Consider the following 12,350-nt stretch of genomic DNA (forward strand, 5'->3'; position numbering starts at 1 on the left):
ATATTCTCATCAGTATGAGCAGAAAAAAAATTCAAAGTGACTTAAAAATTTATTTAAAAGATTTACATTTCTTATTTCCAGCAACTGCTTCATAATTATATTCCCATTGTTATTCTTGTAAATCCTTCTTTATTTTATCCTTATTATCTAATCCTAAATGGCCAGACTATTTTTTTTGTTAACACTGGTAACATGTTAACAACAGTGGAAACTCATCCAGGATGGAATAACAAAAATATGGAAAGTAGACAAGCACAACAAAAAGACTGCTATACATGTGAGCGTTCGGCTGAAAAGCTTTCTTCTAATGTAGAAAACACCCACGCATTCATGCAAGCACAGCTCATACACACACACACACACACACACACACACACACACACACACACACACAAAAACCACTGTTTCTGGCTAGTGAGGCCAGACTACAAACAGCTGCACCTGATGGGAGAAGCAGTCTGGGTGGTGGGGGTAAGGAGGAGACTGGGATGGGGAGGGGGAAGGATAGCAGGGTAGGGTGTAGTGCTGCATGCAGGGCCATGATGGGGTCAGGACAGTGCTGTCCAGGTGCAGTTGGATAGTTTGAGAGGGGAGAGGGGAGGGGAGCAGAAAAGGAGGAAAGCAGAGGAGGGGAAAAAAAGAGAGACATGTGGGAGCATGAGTGGAATAAAAGGCTGTGTAGTGCTGCAATGAGAGCAAGGAAGGGGATAAGTGGGTGAAGAGCAGGGACGAGCGAAGGCTGAGGCTGTGAGGAGTAGTTGAGAGGGCAGGGGGGGGGGGGGGTACAGGAACGTAGGGTGTATTGCAGGGAGAGTTCTCACTTGCGCACTTCAGAAAGGCCACTGTTGGTGTTGGTGGGAAGGAGCAAGACAGCACAGGTTGTGAAGCAGTCATTGAAGTGAGGCACATTACGATGAGCAGCATTTTCAGCAACTGGTTGGCCCAGCTGTCTCCTGGCCAGTTTGTTGGCAGCCATTCATGCAGTTGGACAGCTTGTCGGTTGTTGTGCCCACTTAAAACATAGCACAGTGTCATTGCAATTCGGTCTGTTGATCACATGACTGGTTTCACAGGTAGTCCTGCCTTTGATGAGTGGCTGATGCTTGTGATCAGACTGGACTAGATGATGGTGGGAGGATCTATGGGACGATCTTGCAGCTAGATCTGTTACAGGTATATGAACCATGAGGCAACGGCTTCGGAACAGTGGTAGAGTAGAGACAGATAAGGATATTGCATAGATTTGGCTAAAGGCAGAATACCATTGAGGGAGGAATGGGAAGGATACTGGGTAGGATATTCCTCATTTCAGGGCACTATGAGAGGTAGTTGAAACCCTGGCAGAGAACATGATTCAGTTGCTCCTGGGTGGTACTGAGTCATGAGAGGAGTGCTCATTTATGGCCAGATGATGGGACTGTGGTAGGTGGTAAGTGACAGGAGAGACAAGGCACAGGAGATGTTTTTGTAGAAGGCTGGGAGGGCAATTTTGATCTTTGAAAGTCTCATTGACACACTTGCTATATCTGGAGAGTTGATGTTGACCTCCACCTCAAGTTGGCTGCATCAGTACCTTGCTCCATATCAAATCTACCAACCACCAGTGGTACATCTACTTGGCAGCTATCACCGATCCCGTGCCAAGAAGTCCCTTCCGTAAAACCTAGCCACTCATGGCAGTTGCAACTATAGTGTTGAACATCCCTCTCCAAATATACCAAGCGTCTCACTGAGGCCTTCACAGAACAAAATTACCCTCCCAAAATTGTAAAGAACATGAGTCACCTACTACCTTCCATATTACCACTGTCCAACCACAAAGGAGCATTCCTCTCATGACTCAGTAGCACCCAGGACTGGAACAGCTGAATCATATTCTCTGCCAGGACTTAGATTAACTCTTTTTTGTGCCCTGAAATGAGTAACAAAATGGTTCAAATGGCTCTGAGCACTATGGGACTTAACTTCTGAGGTCATCAGTCCCCCAGAACTTAGAACTACTTAAACCTAACCAACCTAAGGACATCACACACATCCATGCCCGAGGCAGGATTCGAACCTACGACCGTAGCGGGCGCACGGCTCCAGACTGTAGCACCTAGAACCGCTCGGCCATTCTGGCTGATGAAATGAGTAATATCCTACCCAGTATCCTTCTCACCACTCTAACAGCATAAATAATGGTATGTAAATAATATTAAATACATGAAGGAACGTACCTAGTAAAAACACCTCCCGCAAGTCCATAAGGCGTTTTGTTTGCTCTTTGTACAACTTCTTCCTCTGTTGAAAATGTCAGAAATGTCATCACAGCACCAAACACTTCTTCTTTCACAACACGCATGTCATCATGACAATTAGACAGAATACAGGGAGATACAAATATGCCATTTTCTAATGGTGCTGGTAAACTGATTCTTCTTCCTCCACAAAGGACTATTGCACCCTAGAACACAAACAGGTGATATAGTGAGAATGTAATGACTGAAAAATTGTACCCAGATCCTAACTGCTTTATAATACATGAAATAAAGTCTCTCATTTGTCAGTAAATATTTAGTACATTCACATATATGATTTACATAATTTTTGTATGAAGAAGACAAAGAGATGTTATCAAGAATTTTCAAGTATCACATACTTTCCAACATTAATCTACAAATTTTGAATCTTTGTGGTCCAGTGGGCAATCTGATGGCACTCTACAATTTTTGCAGTACTAGTTCTACAGCCGGTCAGTTACCTACACAACCAGTCTTCCCAAGATTTCTTGTTTCAAGGTGTGAGCATTTCATTGTTGTTGTATCGTTTCATGTTTAGTTCTTTCACTGGATTTGCTCATAAATTCCACAAGCATGTGCTACAGTTCTAGCATGAACACATTAACCTTATATCAGCAATCAATATGATATTTCTGTTGAAATGTACTCACATATGTAATAGCAATGAGAAGCTTTTTCAGTACAAGGTATAAATGACCTGTTGTTGTTGTTGTGGTCTTCAATCCTGAGACTGGTTTGATGCAGCTCTCCATGCTACTCTATCCTGTGCAAGCTTCTTCATCTCCCAGTACCTACTGCAACCTACATCCTTCTGAATCTGCTTAGTGTATTCATCTCTTGGTCTCCCTCTACGATTTTTACCCTCCACGCTGCCCTCCAATGCTAAATTTGTGATCCCTTGACGCCTCAAAACATGTCCTACCAACCGATCCCTTCTTCTAGTCAAGTTGTGCCACAAACTTCTCTTCTCCCCAATCCTATTCAATACTTCCTCATTAGTTATGTGATCTACCCATCTAATCTTCAGCATTCTTCTGTAGCACCACATTTCGAAAGCTTCTATTCTCTTCTTGTCCAAACTATTTACCGTCCATGTTTCACTTCCATACATGGCTACACTCCATACAAATACTTTCAGAAACGACTTCCTGACACTTAAATCTATACTCGATGTTAACAAATTTCTCTTCTTCAGAAACGATTTCCTTGCCATTGCCAGTCTACATTTTATATCCTCTCTACTTCGACCATCATCAGTTATTTTACTCCCTAAATAGCAAAACTCCTTTACTACTTTAAGTGTCTCATTTCCTAATCTAATCCCCTCAGCAGTACCCGATTTAATTTGACTACATTCCATTATCCTCGTTTTGCTTTTGTTGATGTTCATCTTATATCCTCCTTTCAAGACACTGTCCATTCCGTTCAACTGCTCTTCCAAGTCCTTTGCTGTCTCTGACAGAATTACAATGTCATCGGCGAACCTCAAAGTTTTTACTTCTTCTCCATGAATTTTAATACCTACTCCAAATTTTTCTTTTGTTTCCTTTACTGCTTGCTCAATATACAGATTGAATAACATCGGGGAGAGGCTACAACCCTGTCTCACTCCTTTCCCAACCACTGCTTCCCTTTCATGCCCCTCGACTCTTATAACTGCCATCTGCTTTCTGTACAAATTGCATATAGCCTTTCGCTCCCTGTATTTTACCCCTGCCACCTTCAGAATTTGAAAGAGAGTATTCCAGTTAACGTTGTCAAAAGCTTTCTCTAAGTCTACAAATGCTAGAAACGTAGGTTTGCCTTTTCTTAATCTTTCTTCTAAGATAAGTCGTAAGGTTAGTATTGTCTCACATGTTCCAACATTTCTACTGAATCCAAACTGATCTTCCCCGAGGTCCGCTTCTACCAGTTTTTCCATTCGTCTGTAAAGAATTCGCATTAGTATTTTGCAGCTGTGACTTATTAAACTGATAGTTCGGTAATTTTCACATCTGTCAACACCTGCTTTCTTTGGTATTGGAATTATTATATTCTTCTTGAAGTCTGTGGGTATTTTGCCTGTCTCATACATCTTGCTCACCAGATGGTAGAGTTTTGTCATGACTGGCTCTCCCAAGGCCATCAGTCGTTCTAATGGAATGTTGTCTACTCTCGGGGCCTTGTTTCGACTCAGGTCTTTCAGTGCTCTGTCAAACTCTTCACGCAGTATCTTATCTCCCATTTCATCTTCATCTACATCCTCTTCCATCTCCATAATATTGTCCTCAAGTACATCGCCCTTGTATAAACCCTCTATATACTCCTTCCACCTTTCTGCCTTCCCTTCTTTGCTTAGAACTGGGTTTCCATCTGAGCTCTTGATATTCATACAAGTGGTTTTCTTCTCTCCAAAGGTCTCTTTAATTTTCCTGTAGGCAGTGTCTATCTTACCCCTAGGGAGACAAGCCTCTACATCCTTACATTTGTCCTCTAGCCATCCCTGCTTAGCCATTTTGCACTTTCTGTCGATCTCATTTTTGAGACGTTTGTATTCCCTTTTGCCTGCTTCATTTACTGCATTTTTATATTTTCTCCTTTCATCAATTAAATTCAATATTTCTTCTGTTACCCAAGGATTTCTACTAGCCCTCGTCTTTTTACCTACTTGATCCTCTGCTGCCTTCACTACTTCATCCCTCAGAGCTACCCATTCTTCTTCTACTGTATTTCTTTCCCCCATTCCTGTCAATTGTTCCCTTATGCTCTCCCTGAAACTCTGTACAACCTCTGGTTCTTTCAGTTTATCCAGGTCCCATCTCCTTAAATTCCCACCTTTTTGCAGGTTCTTCAGTTTCAATCTGCAGTTCATAACCAATAGATTATGGTCAGAATCCACATCTGCCCCTGGAAATGTCTTACAATTTAAAACCTGGTTACTAAATCTCTGTCTTACCATTATATAATCTATCTGATACCTATTAGTACCGAGCGAGGTGGCGCAGTGGTAAGACACTGGACTCGCATTCGGGAGGACGACGGTTCAATCCCGCGTCCGGCCATCCTGATTTAGGTTTTCCGTGATTTCCCTAAATCACTCCAGGCAAATGCCGGGATGGTTCCTCTGAAAGGGCACGGCCGACTTCCTTCCCCATCCTTCCCTAATCCGATGAGACCGATGACCACGCTGTCTGGTCTCCTTCCCAACCTATTAGTATCTCCAGGATTCTTCCAGGTATACAACCTTCTTTTATGATTCTTGAACCAAGTGTTAGCTATGATTAAGTTATGCTGTGTGCAAAATTCTACAAGGCGGCTTCCTCTTTCATTTCTTCCCCCCCAATCCATATTCACCTACTATGTTTCCTTCTCTCCCTTTTCCTACTGACGAATTCCAGTCACCCATGACTATTAAATTTTCGTCTCCCTTCACTACCTGAATAATTTCTTTTATCTCGTCATACATTTCATCAATTTCTTCATCATCTGCAGAGCTAGTTGGCATATAAACTTGTACTACTGTAGTAGGCATGGGCTTTGTGTCTATCTTGGCCACAATAATGCGTTCACTATGCTGTTTGTAGTAGCTAACCCGCACTCCTATTTTTTTATTCATTATTAAACCTACTCCTGCATTACCCCTATTTGATTTTGTATTTATAACACTGTAATTACCCGACCAAAAGTCTTGTTCCTCCTGCCACCGAACTTCACTAATTACCACTATATCTAACTTTAACCTATCCATTTCCCTTTTTAAATTTTCTAACCTACCTGCCCGATTAAGGGATCTGACATTCCACGCTCCGATCCATAGAATGCCAGTTTTCTTTCTCCTGATAACGACGTCCTCTTGAGTAGTCCCCGCCCGGAGATCCGAATAGGGGACTATTTTACCTCCGGAATATTTTACCCAAGAGGACGCCATCATCATTTAATCATACAGTAAAGCTGCATGTCCTCGGGAAAAATTACGGCTGTAGTTTCCCCTTGCTTTCAGCCGTTCACAGTACCAGCACAGCAAGGCTGTTTTGGTTAATGTTACAAGGCCAGATCAGTCAATCATCCAGACTGCTGCCCCTGCAACTACTGAAAAGGCTGCTGCCCCTCTTCAGGAACCACATGTTTGTCTGGCCTCTCAACAGATACCCCTCCATTGTGGTTGCACCTACGGTACGGCCATCTGTATCGCTGAGGCAAACAAGCCTCCCCACCAACGGCAAGGTCCATGGTTCATGGGGGAAGATAAATGACCTACACGATGAAAAATTTGATAGTGGATTACAAGGTGCTGGCTCTTTCAAAAATCATGACACGAGTGATGAATGCAGTGAAGTAAGTTGTCATAAACAGGATGAAGATGGTTATAGAAAGTCACGGGAAACAGTAAGTGCACTATAAAAAACAATATTAAGTGTCATTCCCATTTCAAGATCCCATTAACAGCAGTTGTGTGACGAATCAAAGTTTGTAGGCATGTTTCTACATCTGAAAGATGATGTCTATTCAAATTTCATGTCACCTGCACAAGAGCGGAACTAGTAGCACCACTATGGGTATGCTTTATGTGGTGTCACTGCCAGACACCACACTTGCTAGGTGGGTTGTGGCCAATCCACAACACTTTAAATACATACTGTAATAGTTGTGAGTGTTAGTTAACTTTGAGATTGGACACGGTGAGTTGATGTTAGTCAAGAAAGTCTTTAAGGTGACAAAGATGTCATTATCAACATTTCCCTGAGTTTGAATGAGGTCATGTAATAGGGCTACATGATGTTGGATGTTCCTTTTTTGATATTGCAGAAAGACTTGATAGGAAGGTAGCCAATGGACATATTTGCTGGCAGCAGTGGTCATGAGAAAGTTCAGTCATAGGAAGACCACACTCTGGATGACCATGTAGCACTACCAAGAGGAAGGATCATTGTGTTTGGCTTATGGCTCTGGCGGCATCATAACTGCATCTGCAGCAGCGATTTGAGCAGCAGTTGCGATGACAGTATCACAACAAACTGTTATAAACTGGTTACTTCAAGGGGAGCTCGGACATAGATGCCATGCATTCCACTGACTTCAAACCACTGCCTTGTTCAACTTCAGTGGTCTCCAGTAACAGCTCACTGGAAGGGCAGGCTGAAGGTCTGTTGCATTTTCTGATGAAAGCTGGTCCTTCCTTAGCGCCAGTGATGGCTGTGTGTTGATGAGGGGTTTTCCTCACACACCCTTACTGAAAATCTGTACATCAGTCTGGTGATTCGACCTGTTGTGTTGCCATTCATGAACAGCATTTCGTGGGGTGTTTTTCAATGGGATGCTCACCCACACGCTGCTATTGTAACCTAACATGCTCTACAGAATGTTGACATGCTGCCTTGGCCTACTCGATTATGAGATGCATCTCCAACCGAGAACATAAGGGATGTCATCAAACAGCAGCTCCAGCGTCATCCACAAACAACATTAACCAGAGACCAATTGCAACAGGCAAGGAACTCCATGCCAAGATCTGACATCCAGCACCTGTACAACACAATGCATGCACGTTTGCATGCTTGCATTCAACATTATGGCAATGGCTTATCTCATGCTTACATTAATTCGTGGTCTTGTAATGTTAATCTTAAATATGTTACCTAGACAAATGTATTCCCAAAAGTTCATTACTCTACAGTAATTATTTTTTGGTGCTGCAGTTTCTTTTTTTTGTCAAGTGCATCCTTCAGAAATACTATGAATTTTGCTCTCAGGAGGTTGGTAATGGCCAGCTGTTCAGTCTCACTGTAATGTCAACAGCACATTTACTGCCTTACTAAGTGTTATATCATGAATCAGGCACACTTAAAAAAAGTAATAACTTTCAAAAACTTAGTTGTTGTAGGGTGTACAACACACAAACATTAGTGCGGCTGAGCACCCATGTTATATTCTGGTTGATTGTAACATGTTATATTAGATCTTTTCAACCCTACAGCATCAATACTGCCACTGAGGCATTGGAAAAGATAGAGTTGCCATTCACTAATCAAATTGTACGGCATTTATACAATGAACTGATGCAGAATTTCAATGGTATAGATTTGACTGCAGAAGAAAGAAATAGACTCAATTTGAGCTATGCAAACACGAGAAACCTGCAAGTGCAAGTGGTCAGCCCAAGATAATAGGAAAAAATGAAGTGTTACTGTGAGTAAAGCAACAGAATTGTATAAGTAAAAAGAAAGGTGAAGAGAACAATATAACTGGAATGACCAGTAAATTATGTCTTCTTTTATTTCTGAAAGGTGTTTCACACTGTACCTTATTGTTGGTGGACAATTAAGATTTGTCATACAGGTATTTTTACAAATACATGATTAGCTCAAATAATTTATGCTGGCCAGAGAAACAACACCAGCATCAAGTGGGTCCCAAGGAAGTATGAAGTTCTCAATGCAAATAAACAATTTATCAGAGAGAGTCTGTAGCAATCTCCAGCTGTTTACTGACAATACCATTGTCTGCAGGAACACACTCCTTACTAGACAATTGTAAGAAAATACATACTGACTAACAATATTTCCACAGAGTGTAACAAATAGCATCTCTGTTTAGAAACAGATAAATGCACAATAATTCTTATACCAGTTACAAAAACCTGACAGTGCTTAACTAGAACATTAAGTAATATGAAATGGAATCGAATGAACATGTGAAATCACCGATAGTGAAGGTGAATGAAGAGTAAGATTTGCTGAAAGGATTCTGGGTAAGTGTGGCACATTTGTAAAGAAAACTGAAAACATGACCCTACTGCTAGATATCCTAGATTACTGCTGAAATGTTTCAAGCCCTTGTCAAGTAGGAAGGAATTCACAGATGTGTTGCTGAAATTGTGGTATGTTGGTATTGTTCATACAAAAGTATAATAGAAATACATGAGTCATTTAAATGAGAATAGTCAGAAGAAAGTCAATGTTATTCTCATGAAACCATACTGGTTAAATTAAATTAACTGATATTTGAAGTAGATTGCGCAATGTTTCAGTTATCTCCACTACATAGACAGAATGATCAGAAACAGTCTGAAAAGCTTACAAGGCTGTTGCAGGGTCGATTGTGCTGAGAAATAATTGTTAAGAAAAAACTGTTTCCGGATTAATTAGCATTGAAGTTAGCCAATTAGGCTGTAATGCACACAAATTCATGTGAACCACCAGATAAAATTAGTACCAGTTGTTCCCAGAATGTGGATGACAGCAAACGAGACTGCCCAGCCTTTGGCTAGAGTTTGATCCCTACTACTATCCTATGTCCAATTTTTGTATCACTCTCATGTTCAGCTTCAGGAGACCAAATGAAGAACACGTTTGGAGACATCTCTGCAAGTGCAACAGCCTGATTAGCTAATTTCAATGCTATCAGGAGACCAAATGAAGAACACATTTGGAAACATCTCCAGTGGGCCACTTGAATCTGCAAGTGCAATGGCCAAATTAGCTGATTTCAATGCTAATTAACTTGGAAATGATGTAACATCTCAATTTTTTTCTTAACAATTATTTCTCAGCACAACCTACACTGCAACAGCCTTATAAGCTTTTCAGACTGTTTCTGACTAATGTGTATATCACTTAGGGGCCATAAGAATGAGGTAAAGAGTCAGTAAGAAACAAAACAAACAGAAGGAAACTTAGAGAGGCATACAGTCAGTCATTTTTTTTCTCACTTCATGCATAAGTGGAATAGGCATAGAGTGACAAGTACTAATATGCAATGTTCTCTGCCATAGAAAGTAAAGTTGCTTGTGATACAGATGTAGATGTGAAGCCTGCAATAAGCATCCCATTGTGCAAGTAAATAAACAATGCAAATTTTAGGAATATAAAACCACCAGAGAAGATGGATGAAAAATTGTGTGTAGATCTAAGGACATTATTCAGAAACTGCACAACTTCTATTAAAATATATATATATCAGAGTGTAACAAATTTAAAATGAATCAGATTATTTAGCACACTCCGGTATTTTTGCAGCCTAATTTATCTGAATGAACTATTATTGTTATCTTCAACAAACCCAGAATCTATATTTCTGGCAAGAGACCTACTTTCATATTTAACACAGAACAAAGATATCTTGCTGCAAAATTCGAAAGCATGTAAGTCATGGTATTCTTTAAAACCAGCATACATCAGTAATCATTTGTGTGCACTATATTTCTAAAAGTGGCCATTATAGTAAATTATTATGACACTTTACACATTAACTCATTTAACTTGCCTTTGTCATTGCACAATATATTCATTAAACTTGTCAAAACATCTGGAGATTACCTAATTATTTAAGATAGAAAATGTATTGTTAATTTGAAAATGTGCGACTTGTACTGTATTTTAAACAAATTGCCAGCTGTATGTACCCAATAGGGCTTAAAAAAAAAAAAACTCAACTGGTTACAGAACAGCATGATTCTAAGTCAAAAGCACAGTGTAAAGCTGATGTCTAAAAGTGTTTTAATGTCACAATTTATCCCATTGCTGACGTACTCCATGAATTACAGCAACTGTGATCAAGAGACTTAGTAATGGAATGCAATTCCAACATTACTTATTATGAAGAACTTTGTTTAAAAAAAAGTGATTTTTCATCTTTTCTATGAGCCTGGCCTCCGCTCAGTACCCCCTTTATTTGCTGTGTAACTACCTATCCTTATATACCTACACAGAATGCATTTTTATATAGCATATACCACCCATTCAACTGAACTGTACGAAAACAACACAATAAAAGTGGCCCAGCTATTTCAAAAAAGAATGTCTGTTGCAAGTTGTAAGATAAAGTACTGAGAATAGTAACGAAGGCTATGATTACATAAATATTTTGGTTAAAAGGTAGAAAATAATGTGTCACACCTTTTTTTCAGCTTCTTTGATGTAACTTAAGACCTTTTCTGCCTGTTCTTCTGATATAGTTGCTCCAACTGTTGTATCCTCCTCAAAGGGATCACCAATTTTTAAATTGTTTGTAGCATTTATCAATCGTTCAAGAACTTCTTCTGCTATAGCATTCTGCACAAACACTCTTGTTCCATTTGAACAAACCTGTGTTATGAAATACAAGCTATATAATTAACAAATACTGATAACTTATATGTAATAATACAATCTTGTTAAGAAAAGGAACAGACAAGACACCACCCTACTGTCCTTAATGTGTAAGATGCTCACTAAACTTATCTGTTGCTATGCAAAGGAAAAAACAGTTGGCCTTAGAAGTGGATACAGCACAATGGTACATACACAAGCTGTAAATTACGTTACAGGGTGGAGCAATGAGTATAAATTAGCAATTTACATAGCACTTATAGATTTAGAGGAAGTTTTTGACTCAGTTTCAAATTAATGTACACAATATAAACTATCACATGTCATGTATTATTTCCAGTATTACTAATTTCATTACACAAATTAGAGCATCTTCAGATATTCATTGCCCTGATAGTAACACAGTAAAGATTCAAAGCTTCTAACAGCAGCACTGCCAACACTTTACTTATTTATTTAGTTTTTAATTAAGGTAATGAATATCTAAAAGTACTCTCATGGAGTGAAACTAGCAATAACGCAAATAATATGTCATCTGTAGTGGTTTAGCTGTACATTAAATCCTAACAGTCACTGTGCTCCTACAGGTGATGCTTGCATTTGCTAAATCTGTAGTGACAGCCACTGACAAACAAGACACTGATTCAATGTATGTAAACATCCTGAAAAATATATACATCAGTGATGTAACTACAATGATAGCTCATCAGGATAGTTAGAAATTCAGATTTAAAAAAGGGGTCAGTGAAGAAAATTTAATACATCCAACAATATTTCAGTAGTCCTAAAGGAAGTATTCAGAAGGAATACATATTAATGCAACATATCTGAACCTCCTATGTTTTGTTGATAGCACTGCACTGTTTGCCTCAGCTGCAAATAAATTTTAATGACTGACATAATAACTTGGTATGTCAAGTTCTGGCAGAATGTAACTAATTTAGGAATAATGGTAACAACTCACTAAATAGCAGAGGTGTTACTCATGCTATATCCTCACATA

At 39.6% G+C, this 12,350-nt stretch overlaps 1 protein-coding gene across 3 annotated transcripts in view; it reads right to left on the reverse strand.

The window, feature by feature from the left end:
* Positions 1–12,350, reverse strand: part of LOC126255276 (4-trimethylaminobutyraldehyde dehydrogenase A-like) — a 197,622-nt gene that overhangs the window by 25,842 nt on the left and 159,430 nt on the right. For all 3 annotated transcript variants that reach the window (XM_049955382.1, XM_049955381.1, XM_049955380.1), the window contains 2 exons: positions 11,156–11,344; positions 2,220–2,446 (listed from right to left, as the gene is read on the reverse strand). In XM_049955382.1, coding sequence (XP_049811339.1) covers positions 2,220–2,446; positions 11,156–11,344 — 416 coding nt within the window. The remainder of the gene's footprint in view (positions 1–2,219; positions 2,447–11,155; positions 11,345–12,350) is intronic.

The sequence above is a fragment of the Schistocerca nitens genome, chromosome 1 (assembly GCF_023898315.1).
Source record: "Schistocerca nitens isolate TAMUIC-IGC-003100 chromosome 1, iqSchNite1.1, whole genome shotgun sequence".
Taxonomy (NCBI): Eukaryota; Metazoa; Arthropoda; class Insecta; order Orthoptera; family Acrididae; genus Schistocerca; species Schistocerca nitens.